Here is a 25360-nt window from a genome sequence, read left to right as displayed (position 1 = left end):
AATTTTCACTGTACGAAGACTTACCGCTTCATTATAACAAGGGCCTGCATTCAGGATATTCCACTGTTACATGGCCTGCTGTAAATGGACCAGTGTGACCACTATTTACACGCCCATGGTGTGTGTTGACTCACAGATGTTTCCTGACAGAAGCATCAGGTTTAATTTGGTCCGAGTTAATCCAGGAACAACTCCTGTGCGACGTGACATGAAACCAAAACCACACAAAAAGAAACGAAATTAAACTAAAGGACAATGCTGTCCCTGTGCGAAGAAGGAGCAGTCGTTACACAAGATATTATTAGCATCAAGTGATATTTATATTTTAGTAAAAGACGTTTTTGTAAATACAGTATTATATTGTAAACAGAGAGTAATAATATTTTTTCAAAACACATTCAAAAAATATTACCACGTCTTGTACCCAGAATATGGCCCACATCATAGAAAGCTTTTCTGGCCCAAAGTACAAGAAGCCGCCCAGATGGGTTAAAGGTCAGTTCCCTATTTTTTCACATCTCCAGGGCCAGAAGAGAGCCCACTTTTGAGACATCATTTGTGGGTCACATCCAGTCCTGTATCCACCCTTGTGTGGACTCACCCAGCTGTATTACCCTGTGGACCAAATATGGGCTGCAGTCCAGAATGAATCCTTGTACAGTAAGGAAGCCTGGGCTGTAAATTCATATACTCTCATAAACGCTCATAAATGTTATCAAGACGTGGGAAAACCCTGGACTGGTTCCAACTGCTGCTGCAGGCGGCGTTAAATGAGTTAATGCTTTTTTTTATGGACCACAAACCTTTTGTCTACGTGTGATTAGGAGTGTTCACCGATGTCACGTCTGCACTGACCTCTGACCTCTGTGTGTGGGTTCAACGACCAGGCCTTTTTCCTGAAAAGGATCATCCTCCTCGGTGTGATGAGAAACCTTGTTCCTGGGAAGAAAACATTCCTGATCATAATCACGTCTGTCTCAGATGCCATGATCATAAAGGTAACTTTAGACGTAGGTACTCGACAGCAGTAATTCAATTAAACTGTCAACTCTGCTCTGCTCGCCAACCCTTTCAGATCAGAATAGATCAATGCACTACAAATTCTTATGTTAACGTGTCAGGGTTTAAAGCATCAATTAAAAAATAGCAAAAAGCTAAAAAGAGGAGAGAGATATTCACAATGTTGGACCTAATAAAAGCCAGCTGAAAAGTATAAATAATTATGGAGAGTGAAAGATGAACAAAACTTAAACACAAAATACACAAAAAAATATACACAATTTAGACAGTCTAAATAGTGCAGTTTAGACAGAAAAGGAGCAAAGAACATTTGAAGGTTAGTAAAAACAACAGATGTCAATGACAATTACTCCTAAACTAAACTCAGTTCAGTTACAGACATAAACCGGGGAGGGAAGAAAATACTTCAACCTTAGAGCAGGTAGTTTTATATAAAAATCACAGAAGGGTTGATTTTCAAAGAATTAGGAATAAAAGGCTAAACAGGAACCAAAGAATTGGTAATAAACTTTTTTTTTAAAGTTTAAAAAAAGTTAGAAATAAGGTAAAATAATTTGCCAAAGTGTCTATTAGATGTCCAAAGTTGAAGTTCTCTCAAAAACTGAAAGGAAATAGGTAAAATATGTATGAAAAATAGTTGTAAAATTAAGCTAAGTTAGCAAAATAGGTTTAAATCAGCTTAAAAAAGCTAAATTAGCTAAGGTAAAGCTAGAAGCATGAGTAGCATGAATGAATGGCATTATGGATAACTAAATATAATGCAAACGTTGAAGGAAAAAAAAGTTTATTCAAAGGTGTTATTCATTCAGACAGTAAAAAGATTTTATTACCCATACATTTGTCTGCCTCCTTCAACTGCTCAGTTTTCTGGAGGAGTCGTCCTTGTTTGCCAGGGCCAGTGATGCCGACCATAAACTCGCCTTCATCCGACTGCAATCTGGGAAATTCTTACGGTTACTCATTTGTTTTTTTGTTCCTTTTTTCTTTCCTCCTTTGTCTTACCATAATCTCAGTTCCACCTACTGATCAGGCAGAGCATTGTTTCACACTGATTCAAACCAGTCACTTATTAACACGCCGCGCTCTTCCAGATTAAAACAAAGACGGGAGGATGCCTTTTTTACTTCCTTGTTTGGTAATGAAGACCCACTTTGAATACAAACAGAGGATAAAACCCACCAGTGTCCAGACGTCCAGATCCAAATGCTCTTCAACAGCTGATCATTTGATCAGTCACAGATGATTCCAGAAGTTTTCAGAGCAGTTCTTCTACCGACTGAGATTTTCTTTCTTTTCTTGACTTTTATTTTAGTCAGCCTCACAGCCTCTGGGCCAGTGGTCTACAGTGTTACAGGACCAGTGGTCTGTAGTGTTACAGGGCTAGTGGTCTGTAGGGTTACAGAGGCAGTGGTCTACAGTGTTACAGGACCATCTGTCGTGTTACAACATAAAACCTAATCAGGTTTTTATTATCCTCTATAAACAGGTTTTATAGAGTCATCACTCTGAGATAAAATACATTAAAGACTGTCGGGAAGTGTGCACGGATAAACTAGAGAGGTAAAAATTAAGAAAATACTTCAAACTTAGAGCAGCTAGCTTTATATAAAAAGCTCTGTACAGGTTTGAGCCTGCGTTCCAGCCAATGGTGTTGGTACCTTGTCAACTTAATGTAACTGTGGCATCGTTGTTACTAGGACGGTATTAGCTCTTCTTCTCGTCTGTGTGATATTCTCTCTTTCTCTGTCTTTTATCAACTTTTCTAGGACAATCCAGTTCTATGTGGTTTTACCAGCATGTAAATAAAAATGTGTTCCTGCAGAACTCATCTGGCGCCTTGCCTATCAGTTTCCAGGAATCCTCTCAACAATGCCGTGATTGTTGAAGCCAGAACAAACATAACCAAATGACCAAACACCTCGCTCTGATGAAAGTCTGGAATTTCTTTTTCTCCGTGTCTCAACGCTGAGCCAAATGCTGTCAGGAAGTCATTCAATCATCTCTCAGCTGATCCTCACAAACTCATTATGTCAGAGAGCGGACTTGATGTCCTGGTCAGCAGACCACTCAACGCAGCAGCTGGCAATAAAACAACAGTTTACAGTCCAGAGATGTAAAACCACCTTTAGGGACACAGCATAAACATGAATAAAAATGAATTAAAAGTACAGGACGTCAAAATGGACCAAACATCAAAGTCAAAATGCTGGACTTCTTGTTGGATTTAAAATCTGTTTAAAACATCTTTTAAACTTATGTTATTATTATTATATTATTATGTGTTTAATTCATGTTATTTGAATGTTTACTATTAGCCACAGACTCCGTCTGTGTCCTTACAGACAAAACTCAGAGTCATGGTCCATCCTGGACCCAAGGGTGGGGGGGGCGGGGGGGAGCATGGTAGACCCAGGTGCCGGCACCTGTTCAGGTCACGCTCCAGACTGGACTGTCCTGACCTTTTACTCCACCCACACGTGGACTGTGTTTGTGCCAAAGTGTCTAAAATCCTGGCATGGCTTCAGAGGAGGTCTGTGGGTCCACAGCCACCTGATGAAAACAGGAAGAACCCCCAACACTCCCCTCCCCGCACCCCTCCCCCCCTCCTCCAACTGCAGCCCTCTGAAGAAATCCACACTTTGAAGAAACACCTGCCTGCTGTCAAATTATTATCATATTACACACACACACACACACCTCTCCACACAATTTAGGGATAAGAAATATTGCTGCCAGATGACAAGTGTCCAAAGTGCTATTGCACGTGCATAAAAAGATTTAGTCATGAGAGTGGAGGATGTGGGAGCTAGCAGGAAGCTAACAGGGGAAATATGGAGCCCCCCCTGTTAGCATAGTCTAAACTTTTGACTTTTTACATTCTAGCAACTTTTCTAAATTTGGTCAGAATATTAAACATTTATGAAATAAAATGAGTTTCACTTACAGTTGTGTGTGTGGGCCAGGTGAAATAGTAAAGACTTTTGTTTCTAACATGTGTTTCATCCTTCATTTTGTTTACTTTGAATATTTGGTCACGTAGGACGGTAAACCACCTGTTAGGGAGTGTCCTACTGGAGCAGCATGTTAAGGACACACATGAAGGGGCTTCTGGTTTTCACGTGTTTGTCCTGGTCATGGGTCAAACGTTTCTAAAGGACTAAAGGTGGAGGTGATAGAGAAGGTCTGGAGAGAGAAAACATCAAAGTTCTCAGACATTAAAAGCATTGATTGGGAGGTTCAGGTTAACTCCAAAGTCAAATGATAAAAATCAGAACACACAAATTAGCTAACTGCTACACAGGCCAGAATAAATATTGGTTTTAATGTCCTTCACAAGGTCCACAATCCAAGCTCTAGATTAATATTCTCGTAGTTACTTCTCCTCTCATACCTGTGTTGTACTGCAGTAGTTGAGTCATTCAATTTCCTCACTGTACAGCGAATCCATCAGTTCATCAAGGATAATGAGTTACAATAAACGCCACCTGTTTTCTATTTCCTTGTTTTGTGCCTTCCTCGGGCTGCTCTGGCGCCCTCCAGTGGAGGCATATTTTAAAAATCACAGATTGATTTTAAGAGTGTTTCATAGATTAATTCCTTCTACTTTTCATTTTATGGCAGTGGGTTTTGGACTAACATACCACAGTGTAGGTGCTAACGTGGCCCACATCTGGCACCCAGCGGCTTACATCTCAGTTTTAGAGGGAATTCAGAGAAGTCAGAGTTCTGTTTATTCTGGGCAATTTCCTGATAAGACTAATTACGTGAGCTAGTCTGATTATGTATTCCTGACATTTTTTTTTCCTGACATTTTTAGCCTAGTTGGCAACATATTACAACAAATATTTCTCTTAAAGGTTTTCCTGCCGGAAGTTATCTTTCTATTGGTAGTTATGGCTGCTGCCGCCGCTGCCGCCGCTGCGGCTGGTGCTGCCACACCTTCGAAATACACGTTTACGTACTCCTAAACTCCGTGGCCTCAGGTAATTTTTGGACTCCTCCTACCCCTCCTCCTCCTCCTCCTTCCAGCCAGCAGGAGTATAAATCAGGGGCCAGTCGTCAACAGTCAGTCAGAGAACAGGCAGGGTCGGAGAACCTCACAGCATCCTCATCCTCAGCAGAAACCAAAGACAGACAAACACGCAGACACAGAGACGATGGCCGGAGAGGATCGATTCATCATCACCGCCCGCATCATCGGAGCCGTTCACAAGGCCGCGCCAAAACTGAAGGTGAGCTCTTTCACAGCGTCCTGGACTCCAGTCAGAGGAACGACTGATGTCAGCTTAGAAACGTCTCTAACTCCACGGTGCTGTGTTCTTTCCAGACTTTCATGGTCAGCGTCGCCTGGTCCGATGGCACTGAACTGATCATCTACAGGTCGTTTGGGGACTTCCAGAGATTCCATGTAAGAAAACATGTGGTATTCTGGAATTGTTTTTTGAATCTGCTGTGTTTAAATATACAAATATTTACTAGTTTGTCTTTCTTCAACAGAGGGACCTGAAGAAGAAGTTCCCAACCCTCAACCCTTTCCAAAAAAACAAGAGAGTTATTCCCAAATTTAGAGGTGAGAAAATTCAAATTATGTACAGAAAAAAAAAAAAGTTGTCCTGTTAGCTTCCTGTCATGATGACAAATGTTCATGTTTGAAGCAATGGACTCCTTACTTCACTGTTATAAATTTAACCAAAAAAAACCCAAAACAGAATCCTGAATCCTGAGAATGGTTAGAAAAGTTTCCCAGAATTAAAACGTTCTCCACTGACTATTGTTCCAGGAAAGGCCAGGCAGAGCAGCATGCCTCAGAAAGGATCCAAGCGCTCCGTGCTCCGGATGAGGTTCCTGGAGAATTACTGCGACAAACTGTTCAAGTGTGAGCAGGACGTGACCCGGAGTTCAGAGGTCACTTACTTCTTCCTGCCAAAAGAACAGGACCTGCAGTCGGACTTCACCAACAACAGGTACGTGTGGAAAAGTGGAGCTCAGAGAATTCCGACTTCAGACAGAGATCTGGGTCAGGTTTCAGCTCAGGGTTTAGATCAGAGAAACTGGATCACAGGCTCAGTTTCACATTTCAAATTAAAACTTTCTAATTTTAAAATTCACCTCGAGCTAAATCCTGAGCTGAAGTTTTAAGTTTAGTTGAAGTTAATTAATTGTTCTCTGACAAATTTAATTAAAGTGCACATTTCAACTCTTCTCCGTCTCCTGCAGCATCATGATCCTGATGGCTGACATGCGTGATGGATCATCTGATGGTGCCAGCTTCTCCGGCCGACAGGGTGGAAACATCACTCACCCGTTCATCTCCCAGACTTACCGCTGCATCGCTGCCTATGAGACCAAGGACACCAAGAACCGTCCATTCAAGGTGGACGTGGACGAGAACGTGGATGTTTTGATTAAAGACCCAGCAGGTCAGCCGTCCACTGAAATCAAGTTCTGGTCTCATCCTCCTGAAAACACTTTTGACAAATGTAATATTAAACTGAATCCAAACTCACACTCATTCACTGTGGTTCTTATCTTTGTAGGTTGGTGGTTTGTTGAAAACGAGGAGAAACGTTTGGCCTGGTTTCCTGCTCCTTACCTGGAGTTGTTGGATGGAGAGGATGATGATGAAGGATTCCAGCCCGGAGGTGAGCTTTTTCACATTTTGGCCTTTTTTAAAAACAGATCTTAATGAGGTGAGCATAGTTAAAAACAAATTAGTAAGAATAGTACAATGATCATCAGCAAACTAACGCATTAGTTGTTAAAAACTTTAAATATTGAACTATACTTCAGACGGTACAGTAACTATACTTCAGACAGTACAGTAACTATACTCCAGATGGTGCAGTAACTATACTCCAGCCTCCTTGTTGTTGAATAAAGCTGATGCTCAGTGGTCTGTTGCGTCTGTTGCTGCTGCAGGTTCTCTGTACTGTGCTGTGAGGTCCTACTCTACAAAGAATGCAGATGAAGTGTCCGTGTCCATCGGCTCAGTGGTGGAGGTGCTGAAGAAGTCCGACAACGGCTGGTGGCTCATCAGGTACTGCCAGTACAACAGTACAACTCCAGGGTCATCTCTGAGAAAACCTTCTTTTCTGCTGACCTTTTGTCTGTCATTAAAGTAACATCCAGCCGTTTGTCCGTCTGCAGGTCCAACGGTAAAGTGGGCTACGTCCCCTCCATGTACCTGAAACCTTACAACAACCCACGAGTTGGGATTTTCAACCTGCAGAGGAAGATGCACAGCTCCACACTCAACCTGAGTTCCAGCCCCACTAGAGACCTCCAGGTTTCATACTCACCCACCATCAGTGAAGAAACCCACCCACTGAGAGATTCTGCAGCCCCCTACAGAAGTGGCCCAAATGTCCCTGGGCAAATCCACAAGGCCCAGTCTCTGGATGTTCTGTCTGAGACCTGGCCGCAGGCTCGTCCTGAGAGAGCTGCCTCCGCCTCAGACAGCCGTAAGTACAGCGTGAGCGGCGAGTCCAGCCTAAGCGACTTCTCCGCCTCCAGTGGGTCCAGCCAGTCCCTGTCCCAGAGCCCTGTGTCTGCTGCTCCTTCACGCCAAGCCACTGCAAGCCCGAATCCCAGTGTCTCTGACCAGAGTGACGCTGAATCAGTGAGGTCCAAGAGCAGCGACCAGGCCCCCAGAGTCCCCCCCAGACCCAGAACAGAGGAGATCCTGGCCAGCTGCACCACCATGACCCGCAAGGCAGCCCTGGCCACAAAGAACCTGCTGAAGAATCAACCATTCGAGGCTGGGATGGTCGAAAATCTGCACCAGAATCAGTCTGTTCAGATTCATGCCTTTTAAATGAGAGACTTTCTGTTTGTTGGAACAGATTTGTAGAAAAACAGCTCCAGAAAGTGAGTCTTTGTGAAGCAGGTTTTAGTCAACTCAAAGAGGTTGACGCTGTCTTTTTAAACAGACCAGAACTAACACAGAGGTCAGAGGTCATTCAGTCCCATGGGTCAGTCTGGGGCAGGGGTGTCCAAACGTCTTTCATGGTTTGGAAAATGTTGAATTACATGTAATAATTATTAGTTTTATTAAAAATATATGTACGACACATTAAACCTACCTCTGACCAGGAATGGTCCCCAGGCCAGATGTTGGACATACATGTCCCACTAGGACAAAGGTGTCACCAGGTGTAGAGAACATTTCCTTCAGATTCTGTGGCCTGTCAATATTGTAGATTATTGTGAGTGTGTACAGATGATGCAATACATATGTATATATTTACAGTATGATTTATAAATACAGTATGTAATATTTACAAGTAATGTATGTTATTGAAACAGCTGGGAGTATTCTGATCAAATGTACTGGTGTGGGGGACAGAAGTACTTTTTATATGTACTGAGTTAAATAAAGTGTTTTTAAAGTCAACAGCAGTTTATCTCTTATTCAGCAGTGTGGCCCACTGTACAGTGAAGAATGAATCAACATGGACTGCAGCCCACATCCACCTGTCTCATTTGTCTCATTGGACTTCACAGTTTTATTTCACAATCCTAAACACCAAGCAGTGGTGCTTCGGCCCAGAGGCAATGTCTCTGTCATTGGTGTGGAACCCCAGGGGTCACCTCCTGGGCAAGATTGAATCCCGGTTAGGGAGGTTGGTGCAATGTGATTTGGGTGGCGGACATGGAGACTGGTGCCCCTGCAACCCAGTAACAGATAAGCATGAATGAAAGCATGGATGGAAATGGATGGATGGAAACACCAAGCAGACAACTAGAACAACGAAGAGGAAAGGGGTTTTTAGGAGAAGGGTGAAAGGTTCATTTATCTACTTCAGAATGGATGAAAGTGGGCTGCATAAATGGATGGAGGTGGGCTGAATGAATGGATGGAAGTGGGCTGAAGGAGTGGATGGGAGTGGGCTGAATTATTAGATGAAAGTGGGCTGAATGAATGGGTGGAAGAGGGCTGAATTATTAGATGGAAGTGGGCTGAATAAATGGATGGAAGTGGGCTGAATGAGTGGATGGAAGTGGGCTGAATGAGTGGATGGAAGTGGGCTGAAGGAGTGGATGGGAGTGGGCTGAATTATTAGATGGAAGTGGGCTGAATTATTAGATGAAAGTGGGCTGCATAAATGGATGGAGGCGGGCTGAATGAATGGATGGAAGTGGGCTGAAGGAGTGGATGGGAGTGGGCTGAATTATTAGATGGAAGTGGGCGTGAACTGAGGTGAGTCCTTCAGCCGACCTGCTGCTGTAGAGTCACATGACAGATGAACAGCAATGACAAAAATACTTCAACTCTACCAAGATATATTTTCACCTTACATACCTTTGAATATTTTATGTTCAGGGTCAAGTTGTCTGACTTTTCACCTGGGTGACTCTTTTGTTTACACTGTCAGGGACCTGGTTGACTGCTCTGTTTACTTAGGCAGCTGCGATAAAGGGTTTATGGTGTGGACCAGGAAACACGAGCTGACTAACTGGTCAGAAGGGAGCGACTAGCGGGAAAAGACGGGTACATAAAGGTTGTTTAGGTGTTGAAGTGTTTGTGTGTTTGATAGACCTCGAGTCCAGGAAACTGCTGGAATGTGCAAGAATTACCAGTAAGTGTGTGTTAGGCTCACGTGACACATTTATTAGCCTGAAATGTGAGTGTGTGTGTGTAAGGTCAACCTGTGCATTGGCCTTTATTAGTTCAGAGTTACAGTAAGTGATTTTGAAGATCTGTTTTTGTTTACATCTGTGCATTTAGCAGATGCTTCTATCCAGAACAACTAACATGTGGAGGATCAAGTTCTGTATATGGTTCCACTGGGCATCGGACCCAGGACCTTCTGTGTGTAAGGCAGACGGGTAAGGAGGGTGTGATAACTGCTACACCATAGAATCACAGAACAGTCAATCCCAGTTTCTTTTGCAGAAACCCAGACTTCCCTCATTACTGTTCTGTCATCATACACAGAATGTCAACAACAGCAGGTATTGTACACCTTGTATACGTCGGTGAAAACATTTAATTAGAGGGACAAAATATGCTGCTGGACCAGATTCAGGGGTGGTGACCTACTTAGTGGGGGTTCCTTCAGGCTGAGAAGGAAAGCCTGCAGTCTGTTCTGTCCCATTATCAGGAAGAGAGCTTCTGCAGCATTGAAGTATTAAAACACACAATACGATATGTTATCTCAGCAAGTGTAATAAAAGGTGTGCTACATGGATCATTGACAACAGAGATGTTAGCCCTTAGAATACAGCGGCTGTCACCTGAGGACTCCCTCTGTCTGTCTCTGTGTATCTCTCTGACACATAGCTGACAGGTTTGTTCAACAGTATGAACAAGACCGGCTGGTCACCAGGAGGTTGTATTCAGTAACATAGAGGTCATGTGATCATGGACTGTGGTGATTATTAAAGGGCTTTATTAATCAACCATTATCCAAAGACAAGCAAACACAGTTGTTGAATATATACACACTTACGTGAACAAATCAATAAAAGATAACGTTGTTGACGTTCATCCTCTGCTTCTCTTCAGCTTCGCTCCTCCTCTGACTCTGTCCTGTGGATCTCAGGTGGAATCTTCTCTGTGGTCACTGCGGAGTCCACAGACATCCCAGAATACATCAGGGGTAGGTAGATGTCATCCATGTTTGGCAGAACAAAGACCTTCTGGAACCAATCAGAAAAAGATATGTATACATTAATATTTATAACAAAATCAATAGACAATTAATAATAAACTACTTGAAACTATTAAGCATTAAATATATAAACTGTTTTTAAAAGTATAAACATGTATGAACCTGGAACTCGTCCTGCAGCTTCCTCTCGATCCACTCTGTTATGTGGCAGAAGGTCACCTCCCTCTCCCCCAGCTTTGGCCGTACATGCAGGTCCAGTTTAGGTGGAACACAGAAACTGTACCTGCAGCAGAGATCAGTACTTGGGTTGGAATCCTTATTGAAGCTTTGTCTCTTTGCTTTCATTTGAGTTCACTTGAGTTTTTTGAAAAACTAGCAAAAATATCAGCTAGATAGTTTTTAAACTCTTTGACTTTTCTGTAGCTACTGTATCTTGGTTAGACTTTTTAAGAAGCAAATTATTTTTTTCTTTTTGAAAAATTTGTTTCAGATTTTAACGTGTTTCCTTTGTGTTACCATTTCAGTAATTTACTCCAGCAAAGTGCAAGTGTTCGACTAACAATTTTGCCAAAAGAATCAAGGTGTGTCACTGAAAGTAAATGTTTTCAACACGGTCTGAAGATGTTTTTTGTTTGTGATGCTCTGACGATGTCTGACGACGTGTGTTTTATATTTGTTTTTGTTTTTACCATATCCTATCAGTGGGCGGCGGAGGGATGTTGATGACCAGGGTTCCTGAGAGCTCCTGGACCTCCACGGTCAGCAGCAGCGGAGTGTTGGACATCTCTTCAAACTTCTTCCTGATGAACTCATTCTCTGTGGCCTTCTGGAAATACTTGGATTTGGTGATTTTGTCCATGAATTTCAAAATCTTCCTCCCAGTTCTGCCTCCACTGTGAGGAAAGCAGAGGAGGAGAGATGAAGGAGGAAGAGGAGGATTTAAATCTGGTGTTTGTCTGTAGATTACATTTTTCAGACAGGAAGTCAACATTTGAGGAGGAATATGGAGCTGAAATGTAAATGAAATCCATCTGGAGTGTGATGTGGGCCCTGTCCTCACAACACAGATGGGGCAGGTGAGGGTGGGGGTGGGGGGGCAGCATGACAGCAGTGGCATTTACAAAACTATTTATACAATGTGACTGCTGGTAATTATCACTTTGTGGTTACAACCTGTCCAACAACATCAGGTCTTCCAGTTTTCAGATTTTATAATAAATGTAGGATTTTATGACACAGTTTAAAAACCATCCCACTGTAGGAATATGGGATGAAAACTGTCTGTGTACAGCAGCCCTGTGCTCGGTTTTCACACACAGACTGGGAGAACATCAGCAGCAGTATCTTCTTCAGTTTAGTTCCACTGGTGTCGATCAAACTCGTCTCGTCACCACTTACCTCTCAGTTGTCGCCGTCAGTCCTTTCTCCCCGACTAAAGTCTGAGGCTCAGAGGGAAGAAGCTCCTCCTCATCAGACGAACCAGCGCTGGACGACTCCTCATCACTGTCTGCCAACACACTGAGGACGGTTCTACTGCTGCTGTATGTCAGGATAGGACAGATGGACAAGTCAGTCGGACAAGAGGAGTCTACAGAGCTGCTGCTGCAGCAGCCATGGTGTACTGACTGGAAATATTAAAGATGGAGAAATAAATATAGACCTGAGATGAGACTAGAGATTTATTTCATTCTTTAATGGATCAGGATTCATCCTTACATCTGAGATTGTATGCAAGAGAACTAAAATTCAAATACTAAAATACTTTACAACAACAATAATAACAATGATTAACACATGACTGTAAGTTCATATACTGGAGAAAACATGCACCTAGTATTTAATCACTGACAGAGAGGGAACAACTGATTCATTCTATCATCATAAATTTATGTTTACTTTTATTGTGGTTAATTTTATGTGTTTATTTAAGCAATGTACATTTTACCAAACTTTTTAAAAAAAAGTGGACTGCTGTCCTGAGACCAGACAAAGAAGCAGGTCATAACCTGGTGTCAAAGGTCATCCTCCAGAATTTTACAGAAATCAGTGTCCATCAGTGAATTCCTCACTGATGGACACACCACTGAAGAAGAGTTCAGATTGAAATGTAGTAGATAAGAAAGGTTGTTGTCAAATTGTCTAATTGTCTTAGTGTGTATCCTTCATAGCTTAACATAAAGCTTAGCATGTTAGCCTAGTAAAACGTTAACGGATAAAATAGAATTGCTTATTTACATAGGATTAAGATTGCATTTGTATTTTTCCTTAGAACCTCCTTCTGTATTTGTATTAGATTTTGCATAATTCTTGTTATCCAATCAGGTGGTGGTCATAGAAATATATTAAGTTTAATGACGTTAAAATGATTACAGGCTTCCTGCGCTGTGATTGGACAGCATCTCCCCCTAGTTGCGGCTAATTGACCCCACGGGTGCTGAGAGTTCATCTGAAGTCAGCCTGCATTTCTAACATTTCAACTTTCTGATCTAAACAGATTATCAGCCAGCACAGGCCAAATTCCTGAGTTTCCCACTGTTATTCACTGCATGTATTTACCAGTATGACCAGTATGACCAGTGTGACCAGTGTGACCAGGAGTTTCAATAAGGCAAAAAGGTCATTTTCACCCTCAGGCCACTGGACTGGTCACTTTAATGGGCAGCCAAACAAATCTGCAAGAATTCAAAAGTGTGTATGTGTGTGTGTGTGTTCTCACCGTAAAGTATGAGTTTCAGTCCCACTCTCCGTCTCCTGACTTCCCTCTTTGCCCAGTTTGGCCAGGTTGAACTTGGTCTCCAGGGTCATCTGCAGAGCACCAGTGTACACCAGCTGCAGCTCCACCCACAGACCTGCAGAGGGTAGTACATCCAATGAGCTCCCCTGCCCCCTCATAAAATCCTCAAATCTAGAGCTTAACCACCGCAGACTGCAGATTGAACATAAGGACTGTGGAGCGAGATCAGGACACAAGTCTCTCATCTGTGGTCTACATTTAAAGATTTTTTTTTGCAATGGACTTTCTGGCTTCATTGTGAGATTTATTTTTATTCAGAGTAAAATTGTAATATTTTGTACAAACAACTATAGTGTCCATTACAATCATGCATGTGACCTGTTCTCTCACCTCTGTGATTCAGCACTGGTTTAGAGGCAGCAGTGATGTGTGGCATGGAGTTCCCCATGTCCAACTCAGTCAGGGTCAGGTCGTTCATGAAATAAGGCAACTGCAGGGAAAAAGAACAAAAATCATTTTCTATAAATCCCTAGAATGTATTTTATTCTTTTTATTTTTTATTTATTGGTTTATAAAAACACCTATTTTACTCCAGATCTTAAGGTAGAACTACTACAGGACCACTGACAACATTTTGTTCAACATTTTTTTAACAAAAAATGTATTTATCTTGTTCTTAATTGGAATCATCTTAGACTGAGCTCAATCATTGAAGGTAATTTGGTTATAATCTCACTGTCTGGAAATTCAAATGTTCTTTTCATTCAATCTTTTCTTACTCTGATTTTGTTGAGCTTCTTCTGGATCTTCTGTGATACCCAATCAGCCCAGGCTTTCTCTCTCAGGAAGTCCCAGAAGATTCTGCCAATGAGAGCGTCAGCCCAGGCCATCGGACTGTTCCCAGGATGCTCCAGGAGGTCACATGTGCACTGAAATGTGAATAATAAGTAAGAAATGACAATTATCTCCTCTCTAACATGTCATGGATGACACCTTCGGTCCATTAACTCAGCTGCGTGTGTGCATGACTTACAGTGGTCTCTCTGACAGTGGGGCTGGTCACGGCGCTGCTGCCCCCTCCTGGAGTAGAGAGAGGGCTGCTGGTCTCCTCTGTGGCCAGGAGACGAGTCATGTAGCTGTGGTAGTCCAGCAGCGAAGGGTTCCTGGTGCTGCTGGAGGTGTGAGTGGGCGGAGCTGCAGGGACTGAGGGGGCTGCGGGTGTGGAACAGGGAGCGTCATCGTCGCTGCTGCCCACTCTGCTGCTGGAGCTGTCTTTAGCGATTGAACATGATCCAGGATCACCTGGAGAATCATAAAGAACATGCATTTTTAAACATCTGCCACCCTGTGGCCAGTAAAGGCATAACGAATAGGTTCTTGAAAAAAAAACAAAAAACTAAATCTGACTGTTTCCCTAAAGCCCAGGTCAGCAGTTAGTGTCGGGGTGAGTGATGTCTGAGTGTTTCCTTCACAAGGATCAGCCTGATGACGCACCAAGTCTGTGCGTGCGATCCATACTAATCCACACACACACACACACACACACACACTCCTGATATAGCAGCCTTCTCATCCCTAATGCTTCATTAACATTTGCCTCACCAGATCTGGACCCACATCTGTCTGGCCTCTCAGTCTCCGCCTCCTTTTCCCTTTGATTCTTGCTAGATGCAAACAGGAAGTGACGAAACCACTCTTCCTTCTCTCGTCCTGTGCGGCCGAACAGGTAGAGTGTGGTCGGGAATTTGTTAAAGGGTTCAGAGAAGCCTTGTTTTGGGTTTGTGGGCGGGGCATCGGACTCTTCTTCTGCATTGTCCTTCAAAATGCCCCCCTCGTGGTCCTGCGACTCTCCTGTTGAGGCCAGTTGGAGGCAGATGGGATATTTTGGATTCCAAGTCCTCTTGCGGGCCAACATGGTTGGAAGCAAAAACACCTATGAGGAAAAAAATGAGAGGAAAATCCAACCAAATAGTCTGCCCCTGGTGAGAATTAAAAAAAGAAAACATTGTGGCTGCTGTGTAATTCCTAATCTTCAGAGTATTCCCAGTACGTCTGACTGGACTGCACCCCCCATTATGTGTATTGTTGGTGATGACGTGAAGTTAGTAAATTCTTATCAATACTTTGCTGTGTGTGAGCTGGAAGCAGCGCGATTGGACAAAAGTGGCCTCTGGGATTCTCTCATCACAAGTGGCCCTGCGGCTGATGTTGATGCGGGGGGAGTCCAGGCGGAGGCAGGAACCCTCCAAGGTGGCAAACACGGAGTGAGTCTGGGCTGTATGGTAGGTGTCTGGGTCGTAATCCTGGACCGCATTCATCCAGCCCTGAAATGACAGAAGACCAGTGGTTGTTGTGGAGAAACCAAAAGTCAATAGGTCATGTCATTAAATGATGTTATTGTTTTCATTTTCTTATCTGGACAGTTAATGAGACACAAAACATGCTCTGCCTCTACAGGCCCACACAGAGGCAGAGGAGCTGCTGTTGTCCCTCCGACTGTCTCCATCTCCAGTCTGCTTCACACACTGACAAATTACAGCCTCCTCCTGCCTCCATCTTCCACTAATTGCCTCTGGTGCTGACAGTGCCTGGATTTTAACTGTGCTCACTGTCAACCCCAGGAGGACAGCAGCAGTAATTACTGCTGCATCCACCGCTGCTTATTAAAAAGGATAAAAGCTTCGATGACATTTCTGACACTTTATGCCGTTGTACAACAATTCAACTTTGTTCAGCAGCAAGACAGAGATAAAGAGTGGGTCTGTGGGTTTTTAATAAGTTTTTTCAGCATCTGTGCAGCTGCTCTGGTTCTACTGTCAGGAAGACTGGTTTGTTTGTAGCATTTTTCCCCAGAATGTTAGGAATAGAAAAACAGTTCCTTGAACTATGCAGTGAAACAGTTAGTACTACACATTTTGACCTTTGACCACTCGGTGATTTACCTTGAGGATCTCAGGTTCAGGCCCAAAAACACCGTCTGTCTGGATCTTCTCCCCGAGCAGAGACTGTTCCAGTTTAAGTTCAGAGCCCAGACAGTGAGACCTGCAGGAACCCACCCTGATGAGCAGCAGACCTAACAAGAAGCCCAGCCCTAACCCCAGAACCATGCCAGAGAGGTATGGACTGAGAGGAAGAATGAAATAAATGTAGGACAACATTCCCACACAGAATAAACTCATGTGTGGCAGAGGGTGAGGAGTAGGTGAGGTCTTTTTCAAAGCTGGCACCTGAGGCCCAGCAGGTGGTCCGCTCATCTGTCGCTGTGCTCCTGTGGATGTTACTTGCATTACATCACCATCTGTAGATATTTCCAGCTCCTGGTCATGTCTGTGCTGATACACAGGACAGGAACTGTGGTGGAACCTCCTGACCGGAGGCCAGTCGAACACCTCAGCCTCTGATTTTATGGAGTTCCTCACAGGAGACTCTGAAAACACCGTGTCCACGCTGCCTTCCTGAGTCAGACTTTTGCAGCTGAGCTGGTGGAACCCCTGGATCTTGGACTGGTACTTGGGGCTCCCTCCGCTCTCTTCTCTCATGATCTTGCTGAACATGCTGCTCAGGGGTTCCTGCACAGCCTCTGAGAGCTTTCTCCTGGTGTCCTCTAGTTCCAGTTTAAAGAAGCCACCTCTCAGAGGTTCTCCATTTGGAGAGAGAGAGCCCGGAGACGGGGGAGCAGTCCGAGAGTCGCCGTTGCTGCGGCTTTTTGACTGAGTCAGCTGCTTCCACAAGTGAAGGTTGAGACGGGAGTCCGACTTGGACGACGACACCTCAGGTTCTGAACGGGAGATCTCAGTGGAGATGGACTTCACGAGGTTCAGGAGGGGCTTGGGTCGAAGGGTGGAACCTTCTTTCAGCTCCAGCTCCGTGGAGAGAGACTTGACCAGGCTTAAAAAGGGTCTGTGGGTAGGTGAGGAGGGTCCTGGTGAGAGGAAACCAGGATTACTGGTGGAACAGTTCCCCAAAGAACCAGGTGAGGAAGGAGAGAGAGGGACGTGAAAAGACTGGGAGTGCAACCTGCTGTCGTCCTCCACGGAAAGCTGCCTCTCCCTGGAGAGAGACATAGGTGGATAGTCCTCATGGTGGTCTAGAGAGAAGATGAGCTCACTGTCATCCAGATTGTCCCACTCTCCTTCTGTTCCTGTCAGCTGGATCACTATCCCACGGGGGAGATGCCTTTTAGCTCCAGACGACGAACATTTACCTTCAACTCTCTTTTCTTCAGGCTCACTTCTTCTGACCTCATCTCCTTCAGTCTCTGCCATGTCTCCTCAAAGTTGACATCCCACAGAGGAGGCAGCTACAATCACTGAAGGAGGAAAAACAGTCAGCTTCACTGGTAATCTACACATCAGGGGGTGCAGGAAAAATCTATTCTAAAAAAACACAGCAAAATAGGTTTAAATGTGTTATCTGCTAGAATTTTCCCCCAGACAGTTGGAGGTTCTGTCTTTCTTTCTTTCTTTGGTGTTGTTTTGGTTTATTAATTGCCCTAAATGAACTACTGAAATGTCTGTCACAAACATGTAAAAAAAGAAGGTCTAAAAATTTCAAACACCCAGAAATGTGACTGAACCCCATCGGAAAGTTGTTGTTATAATTAATTCACAGGTTATTTACTTTCACCGTCACAGTCTAAATGTTAAATCTGTAGATGAAATGGTCCTCCTACAGAAAAATGCATGAAGTTCTGACTCACTCAATCACACTTCTAACACCGAGCACTGACAGTAATACTCCTGAGAAAGTACCTTCTTCTTTGTGTATATTATCCGCAGAGGAAACAGCTATCCGGTCACATGACCACCTTGAAGTCTCTTCAGTTTCACATGAGACACGTAAACAATCCTGACACCAAATATTTTCTTTCTTTCATGTTTCAGTGTTTCAGTAGCGTCAGCTGTGAATTCACACTTTGATTATGCGGCCAACATTCTTCACAAACCAGCTAAAAATAGCTCAATTTACCACAAAGTAAAGAAGCTTAGGTGTTATTTTCAACCAGACAAATGTGTGGGAAGTGAAAATTATGGTTTACAGGCGCAGTTGAGACCCCCCCTCCCCCCATTCTGTTTGGGTCAAGTTCGCCTTCTCTGTGGGGTTTGAACACAGTCTTTCTCACTGGTCACTTTTACATAACAACATCACAGCAGAAATGGCACTGTTTCAAGCAATTCCACAGCAGCTGGTGTCTCCTGACTAATCTGCTCTCACCCAAAATGAAGCGGGGGATTGAGGGGGATGACGCTCACAGACCAACGATGAGCCAGACAGCATTGATTGTAATCACTGTACAAACAGACTGAAGAAAAGTGTTTACACTTCCATTTGGACAGTGGTGGGAACATTATATGTTGGATGGTCTGGTCCGGAATGAAGGAATCACTCTGTTTGATGTGTCAAAAACTTCCTCCAAAAATATTGTCTGGTGTGAATGACCATGTTAAATCTCATCAAATATTTCCTTCCATCCATCCATCCATTTTCATCTGCTTATCTGTTACCAGGGCGCGGGGGCAGCAGTCTCTATGACCGCCACCCAAATCACACTGCACCGTACCAACCTCCCTGAACCTTCCTGTGGGTGGTGAGTCCACTGGAAGGTACAAACCGCCCTAACTGGGATTCGAACTTGCCCTGGAGATGAACCCTGGAGTTCCACACCAATGACAAAGACATTGATTCTGGGCCAAAGCGCCACCTGATCAAATATTTGTTTAATTAAATATGAAGTACAAACCAGTTAGATGTAGCCCAAACAGGATATAAATGTGGGCCACTTCTGGCTGATTTTTCTTATTGGGGTCATTCCAAATGAGTGGGATTCAGATGTTGCATACAAGGTACCAACCTGACTTCACCACTAACCTCAGACACAGTAGTGATTTTTAGGAACCTCTGGATTCTGCACAGATAAAGACTGACCATGTCGTTCTTCAGTGCTGTCAAAACAACACAGGGAACAAGTTAAAAGGGTTGAGAAAAGAAACCCAAAACTTCATTATTTACTAAAATGTTAGGGTTAGAATGACAGAATCTGGAGACAGAAGGTTTGGTTTCTAAAATATATATATTTTAAATTAAACAACCAGGTGACATGTGACCAGGAGCTGCTGGGTTCACACAGCCGCTGATGTTCGCTCTTCATTCACTCCTTCAGTTCCTTAAAAATACCTTCAGATTCTTTTTATAGGGGGTGGGGGGTGACAACAGCAATGGGAGGAGGTGATGTGGACAAACCCCCCGGAACAAGAAATAGCCACAAGGTCCAAACAAAAACTCCAAAAATAACACAGACAGAAGCACAGAGCAAAGGCGTTTACACTCACCAGAAACCCTCAGTTCAGCTGAAAATCATGAATTAGCAGCAGCTGCTCCTCTGATGCTTCTCCATCTCCATCTGTGCTGCAAACAGAGGAGGGAGCGAGGAGCATCTCTGCTTGCGTTCCCTCACACGTGTGATCCTCTGAACCTGGAACTGTCTGCATCCAGATGTGTCATGTGCTGCTGAGAATCACAGCTCAACCACAGAGATTATAGAAAGCATGGCAGTGCAGCATGTTAATCCAGATTATGAGACGTGCAGCCATTATACACACACACACACAGTACCATATGTACACACAAAGAAGGACCACACTGGTATAAAAGCACAAGGAGTGAAAAATAAGTGAGAGTGTCGTGAAAGAGAACAGAAAGGTTCTGGTTCTGGTCCAGGTTTCGAGGTGTGGAGACGAACATTTACAAGAGTTTACTGGAGGAAATGAAGTAATCACAGCAACTCTTTTATCAGTTTTTCTACTCAGGAAACCTGGTGGTTGCATCAGTTCTACCCCAGCTGAGTTCAAGCAGTTTAAGCAGTTTCAAGGTCCATTTAGGATTTTATTATAGCTGCGGTAAATGTGTGTGTGTGTGTGTGACTCTTTTATATATTTTTCAAACTTTTTCAGGCAGTTATAGCAGAACTAAAGAACATTTTAAACTTGTGAAGGCTAAATTGTTATTTGTCTATTGTTAGTATTTGAAACCCCCCAAAATTAGGAGTTGACCTTTGACTGAAATTAAGATGGAGAGAAATAGTTTTCTTTTTTTAAATGTCAATCTTTTGGACATCCCCTCCTACGTGTGTATGTCACATCTTTTCTTCAGTATAAATGACCATGAACACTCACCATGTCTCTCTATTTCTGGCCTCCATCTTGGCCTAGATAAGAATCACACTAAGACCCAGAAATGACAAAGATGAAGAAGAGGGCAGAGGAACGCCGGCTGGAGCTGAGCTCAGAGATGGTCACCATCCTCCATCACTGTCACCTGGAGCGCCATCAAGGGGGGCACAGACCACACTGCACACAGGATATCCAAAGGTGGTCGGTTTGAGCATTTGGGACATTTCTATGACACAGCTCATGTCAGTGATGTTGAATTAGTAAAAAATATATTAAATGTTATGAAAACACTTTTGTTGCAGAGATGGATAAATTATTTTAATTATAATTAAGTCTCTACACCACATATTTCACTGAATTACAGCCTGTATGTAACCAGTTCAGCTGTGCTAAACAGGAAATGGCTGAAGTCATTATTTATAACAAAAATAATCCAGATGTAATTGCTAATCTCCATGGATTGCAGTGATTTGAACAATTGTTGTCAGTAGTAACAGACAGTCGGGGGTTAATCCTGTTGAGTTCACCTCTTTATAATTATTGTTTGTAAAAATGGCTCGTTACAGTAGATCAGACCCAGGACTGACATGAACCCAGTCTCTGTCTCCTCTCTAGACCTGGATGTTATTAAAACCAGTAGTCCATGCTACCTTGGAACAGAAGAGGTCCAGAAGATAAGGACCAATTACAGAACTCTGGACTTCCTGGAATTTTAACTTATTGGTCTACAACTTTGAGTGGTCCTCACAAAGGCAGCAGTACAAACACACACACACACACACACACACACACACACACACACAGATACCTTACCATCTGTGACACATGCAGCCGGTCAAAAATAGCCCTGAACCAGAAGCCTGTGAGTGGACACATTCAGACAGAGCTGCAGTTAGGACTGTGCTGTGACACAGTCAAAAGTGTAAAACCCAGACCATGGAGGCCTGAAGTCTGAAGTCCGTGTCAGTCTGTCTGGAAACTTCTTGACCAGAGCGATTGCTTTTCTCTACTCTTCAAAACCTGCGCATAAACATGGAGGCTTTTTCTGACCACTTCATGGAATTCCACCCTATCCACGGCACCAATGTCAGTCTGGACTACTCAGGGACCCAGGCCACACGGGTGCAGAGCTTCGCCAATGGAGTGTGTTTCAGTAAATACCCCCTCACACCGGGTGAGATATTCCTCATAGAGATCGAAGATAAGGAGCTGGGCTGGTGTGGCCACCTCCGCGTCGGCCTGACCGCCAGAGACCCCAGGAGCTTAGACGTGGTGCCGGAATACTCCATCCCAGACCTGACAGACCACGGTGACAGCTGGATCTTCGCCATCACTCGCAACCACAACAAGATCACAGAGGATCCTGGGGTCCAGGAGGCCCAGGAGGGTGGTCATAGGCTGGGAGGAGGAGAGGGAGAAGATCAACCTGAAGGACATGGAGAGAATAAGGACTACAACGTGAAGCCAAAGTCGTTCTTCACTGATTCTCACTTACACATTGAGAACATTCGCATACCCAGAGATAAGTTGGTTGGAAGGAGTCGTCCTGGACGCTACAGCCACATTTTGGACGACCTGTACAAGACCAATGCTCTCCCTCCAACAGCCAGACGCAGCAGGATTGGAGTTTTGTACGTACCTAAAGGACAGGACCTGGCTGACATGCACATAGTCATCAACGGCGAGGACATGGGAGCTTCTGCCAAAGGCATCCCCGCTGTCCAGCCTCTGTACGCGGTGGTGGACGTCTTTGCTGCTACCAAGTGTGTCCGGATCGTGCAGGTGGAGTACGGATGTGAGTAGTCATCTTAATTAAATCACTACAGTTGAAAGTACAGTGTTTCATCAATGATCCTACAATTTCTTAATTTTCCTGTCACTCCAGTTTCTTCCCTCCAGACTTTGTGTAGGAAAGCCATTCAGAAGCACATAGTCCATAGGATGGCCATCGACTGGCTGGAGCTGCCGGAGGCTCTGAAGCACTACTGCAAATATGAATGAAGGAGAAAAAGTTATGGACAATATGGAAAAATATTTTTTATCAAAAGAGTTCAGTTTTTACATTTGTAGAACAAGGTGTTTTTTTTTCTGTTTGCAAATAAAATGTTACAATAAATGACTGGCCTTTGTTTTTAAAACGTGCTTGTTTCTATGCCTTTATGAGTTTAGGTAGAACAGAAAAGTGACATTAAAGTCAAATGATATATATGACCTTCACGGTTAATAAAATTATTTGAAATAATTTACGATTTCTTAACAGAAATATCATTAATCTGGATTACCAATTACTATATCGTACATCAATGGTATTCCTGATGAAACACTGACCTCTAGCGTCGCTTCTTGTCATTGCAGTAGGCGTAGTCTTTAAATCCCAACAAACAGGATTCCGTCACCATTTTTAGCATCACAGACGAGCAGAAGAAGCAGTAGAAATAATCTGCCAAACCAGAAGAAACTAGATCATTTTAGATTAAACATACATTACAGAAACGACGGTGAAATGTCTTTCTGTCGCTTCTCCGGAGGTGAACTCTACAAAGATCATTTTAAACCAGGTGAGAAGCTAAGGCGGATGTGATGTCATCAGTGAGCTAAAACGTCTGTATGTTACCGTTTGTTTGCGTTTCCAGATTTTAAAAATATTCAGTTTTACATGTGAGAAACGCCGTTGCAGTAAAATACACTTTCGTCGTTGGTATTCGTACACGATAGTCAGTATTTGTGCAGTAATCTGTGTAATTTTAGGTTCATCTGTACACTCAGTGTCAGTATTTGTTATATTGTCATTTGTTTTACAGTCATTACTGTAATAAAGCAGAATAATAGCATTGTATTGTTTCCTCATATACTGTTGACATTATTTGTTCATAATAGTGATACTGTTCTTCTTACACAGGTATCTACGTCTGCTCCCAGTGCAGCCACCCTCTGTTCTCCAGTCGATCCAAGTTCGTCCACTCGTCTCCGTGGCCGGCCTTCACCGAGACCATCAGACAGGACAGTGTCACTAAGATGATGGAGACACTCACTGCCTTCAAGGTCACACAGACCCTAACCTCAAACTCTGTTCCTCCTTCTCTGTTTTTACTGCTCACACGTCGATGTCTCTCAGCAGTTGACGTCACACTGATCAATGTTGAACAGTCTTGGTGTCAACCCCGGAGAATCTCACAGGATTCTTTTTTAAAATACTTTGTTTTCTTCTTCAGGTTCTATGTGGGAAATGTGGAAACGGTCTGGGTCACGAGTTTATAAATGACGGGCCAGAAGAAGGAGTCTCACGGTTCTGAATATTCAGTCACTCCCTCAAGTTTGTTTCCAACAAAGGTTAATAACACCAGCACAGAAACCTCTTCACTGAAGCATGCTGGGACTTTGTGGTGTTACAGGATTAAAATGTGCAATCTACATGTATGTCTTAATTTGAAGTTCCCACTGATAAATTCAACTGTTCACTTTGTCACATTTTTTGGAAAATGTCAGTAAGTTTCTACATTTCCCTTTATGTTACAGGTAAAGACAAACAGTAAAGAGAGAGAAACGACCAGTTCTGCTGAAACACAGCTGCTGCTGCTACATCCTGGACATGTGGACATACCTGGTCAGTCCATGAAGAGGACAGGAGGAAAGACCTGTGAGGTTCATCCTGTTTTCTGAAGAATTAAAGACTAGACATGGACACAAGGACTAGAAAATACCTCCACAGAAACTGCTTTATCATAAATATAAATACTAAAGTACTAAAGTACAACAGAGTCTATGCAGTCAACAAATACATTCATAATAATTAGAGTACTTAGTTTATTAGAGTACCTATCAAATATTTTACCTAAACCAAGTGTTTTAAATCTTCAGTTGAATAATTAAATTGATTAAATTAATTGACGTGAATTGTACTTATTTTATTTATTCATTTATGTTTTGACGATCAAATATGTCGATATATGCATCTACGTGTAAGTCAGTTCAAAGTTGATAATTAATAGAGAAAACGAACATTGACTTAGATGTGCTTCCAAGGCTGACAGCTAGGTGGTGTTGTCATACTACGTAACAACTTAACGAGCCGTTGCAGTTTCCTCCATCCAGTCGGAAAACAGTTGTTTGATGACCTACTTATTTCAGTAATATTAACAATTGTTTGTTGACCTACTTATTTCAGTAATATTAACAGTGATATCTACAGCCTGTAAATAATAATAAAGTTATTTACGTTGCCACAGTATTAACGGGAAACGTTCGATTAGCAACGTTAGCTTTACACAAACTAGAGGTTTTGTGGGTAGACAAAAGCCGCAGTTGTGGGCGGGGTTTGTGAACTGCACCGTGTCGACATACGGACAGTAGTTGTCGTATTTTAAAACTTTTAAACGATTAATAATAATAATAAAAAAACCTTACCGGTCATGTTTGCACAGGTTCTGCTCTCACACCTAATGGTCATGTGACTTTATACAACCAATCAACCTATGTTGTATCTTGTGGTGACGTCGCACGTAATTAATGATGACGCAAAACGTAAACGACGTTGTGAAAATGTGAAGACTTTGTGTAGATCTATATTTACATTTTAAATCCGTGGCCCACATGCTCACACCAGGTATTTTTCTCTCAGAATTTACATCCAAAATATCACCATCTTGCTCTTTTAAATTTACATCCAAAATATCACCATCTTGACACACACAGGGAACCAAGATCAAACTTGAACCTGAGGTAGACTGGGGTCCTTCGTCTGTTGGTGCTGTGATTTCTAACTTATTAACACACTTAATAATAAAAAAAAATGCATCAATGCAAAAAGTCCTGACGAATGTCCT

The 25360-nt window shown here is 43.1% G+C and overlaps 4 protein-coding genes and 2 long non-coding RNA genes across 16 annotated transcripts in view; 3 read left to right on the top strand and 3 right to left on the bottom strand.

Annotated features, from left to right (window-relative positions):
* The window catches only part of LOC112487365 (uncharacterized), a 5735-nt gene extending 944 nt beyond the window's left edge, over positions 1-4791 (bottom strand). Inside the window, exons 1-5 of one of the 2 annotated variants that reach the window (XR_003050410.1) lie at positions 4412-4791; positions 4074-4203; positions 1851-1957; positions 856-939; positions 25-194 (exon numbers count right to left, since the gene is read on the bottom strand). This is a non-coding gene — a long non-coding RNA (uncharacterized LOC112487365). The remainder of the gene's footprint in view (positions 1-24; positions 195-855; positions 940-1850; positions 1958-4073; positions 4204-4411) is intronic. The other variant, XR_003050409.1, reaches the window with a different exon arrangement.
* A 239-nt stretch (positions 4792-5030) lies between these two features.
* noxo1b (NADPH oxidase organizer 1b) lies at positions 5031-8413 on the top strand. The gene is made up of 8 exons (XM_008315087.3): positions 5031-5252; positions 5348-5428; positions 5518-5590; positions 5801-5984; positions 6238-6440; positions 6558-6662; positions 6940-7057; positions 7168-8413. The coding sequence occupies exons 1-8, from the start codon at positions 5178-5180 to the stop codon at positions 7832-7834; spliced, it is 1506 nt and encodes a 501-aa protein (XP_008313309.1). The 5' UTR covers positions 5031-5177; the 3' UTR covers positions 7835-8413.
* A 1977-nt stretch (positions 8414-10390) lies between these two features.
* Positions 10391-19820, bottom strand: tex2l (testis expressed 2, like). 9 transcript variants are annotated; one of them, XM_017034434.2, is made up of 15 exons: positions 19698-19820; positions 19237-19310; positions 17573-17677; positions 17386-17455; positions 16311-17290; positions 15492-15692; positions 14971-15301; positions 14402-14670; positions 14148-14297; positions 13759-13858; positions 13351-13483; positions 12033-12173; positions 11324-11527; positions 10797-10917; positions 10392-10662 (listed from the first exon to the last, which is right to left on the bottom strand). In XM_017034434.2, the coding sequence occupies exons 3-15, from the start codon at positions 17612-17614 to the stop codon at positions 10525-10527; spliced, it is 2880 nt and encodes a 959-aa protein (XP_016889923.1). In that variant the 5' UTR covers positions 17615-17677; positions 19237-19310; positions 19698-19820; the 3' UTR covers positions 10392-10524. The 9 variants fall into 9 exon arrangements, with proteins under 9 accessions (XP_016889921.1, XP_016889920.1, XP_016889923.1 ...); XM_008315088.3 differs by having other exon boundaries at positions 16311-17455; XM_025057828.1 differs by lacking the exon at positions 19237-19310 and having other exon boundaries at positions 19698-19809.
* A 905-nt stretch (positions 19821-20725) lies between these two features.
* neurl2 (neuralized E3 ubiquitin protein ligase 2) lies at positions 20726-22855 on the top strand. The gene is made up of 2 exons (XM_008315091.3): positions 20726-22332; positions 22423-22855. Exons 1-2 carry the CDS (start codon positions 21570-21572, stop codon positions 22536-22538), a joined length of 879 nt encoding a protein of 292 aa, XP_008313313.1. The 5' UTR covers positions 20726-21569; the 3' UTR covers positions 22539-22855.
* Positions 22339-25174, bottom strand: LOC112487353 (uncharacterized). The gene is made up of 3 exons (XR_003050392.1): positions 24942-25174; positions 22866-22977; positions 22339-22522 (listed from the first exon to the last, which is right to left on the bottom strand). It is a non-coding gene; the product is annotated as an uncharacterized LOC112487353 (long non-coding RNA).
* On the top strand, positions 22916-24393 carry LOC103382333 (methionine-R-sulfoxide reductase B1-A). 2 transcript variants are annotated; one of them, XR_012583916.1, is made up of 4 exons: positions 22916-23095; positions 23437-23579; positions 23750-23951; positions 24054-24393. XR_012583916.1 is itself a non-coding variant. In XM_074559985.1 (4 exons), exons 1-4 carry the CDS (start codon positions 23041-23043, stop codon positions 24068-24070), a joined length of 333 nt encoding a protein of 110 aa, XP_074416086.1. In that variant the 5' UTR covers positions 22917-23040; the 3' UTR covers positions 24071-24384. The 2 variants fall into 2 exon arrangements, 1 of the variants encoding a protein (XP_074416086.1); XM_074559985.1 differs by having other exon boundaries at positions 22917-23095; positions 23750-23867; positions 24054-24384.
* Positions 25175-25360: the final 186 nt, after the last annotated feature.

Source organism: Cynoglossus semilaevis, chromosome 8 (genome assembly GCF_000523025.1).
Source record: "Cynoglossus semilaevis isolate Cse_v1.0 chromosome 8, Cse_v1.0, whole genome shotgun sequence".
Classification (NCBI taxonomy): domain Eukaryota; kingdom Metazoa; phylum Chordata; class Actinopteri; order Pleuronectiformes; family Cynoglossidae; genus Cynoglossus; species Cynoglossus semilaevis.
This window is presented reverse-complemented; position numbering and strand designations above follow the sequence as displayed.

Excerpts from the sequence above, each read along its gene's own strand:
- noxo1b (XM_008315087.3), top strand. The coding sequence starts at position 5,178 with ATGGCCGGAGAGGATCGATTCATCATCACCGCCCGCATCATCGGAGCC. Across the intron at positions 5,985-6,237 it reads TCGGACTTCACCAACAACAG|CATCATGATCCTGATGGCTG; the intron begins GTACGTGTGGAA and ends CGTCTCCTGCAG. Across the intron at positions 6,663-6,939 it reads TGAAGGATTCCAGCCCGGAG|GTTCTCTGTACTGTGCTGTG; the intron begins GTGAGCTTTTTC and ends TTGCTGCTGCAG.
- tex2l (XM_017034427.2), bottom strand. The coding sequence starts at position 17,633 with ATGGCAGAGACTGAAGGAGATGAGGTCAGAAGAAGTGAGCCTGAAGAA. Across the intron at positions 11,528-12,032 it reads CTGACGGCGACAACTGAGAG|TGGAGGCAGAACTGGGAGGA; the intron begins GTAAGTGGTGAC and ends CTTTCCTCACAG. Across the intron at positions 10,918-11,323 it reads CCGCCCACTGATAGGATATG|GTACAGTTTCTGTGTTCCAC; the intron begins GTAAAAACAAAA and ends TCTCTGCTGCAG.
- neurl2 (XM_008315091.3), top strand. The coding sequence starts at position 21,570 with ATGGAGGCTTTTTCTGACCACTTCATGGAATTCCACCCTATCCACGGC. Across the intron at positions 22,333-22,422 it reads CGTGCAGGTGGAGTACGGAT|TTTCTTCCCTCCAGACTTTG; the intron begins GTGAGTAGTCAT and ends CTGTCACTCCAG.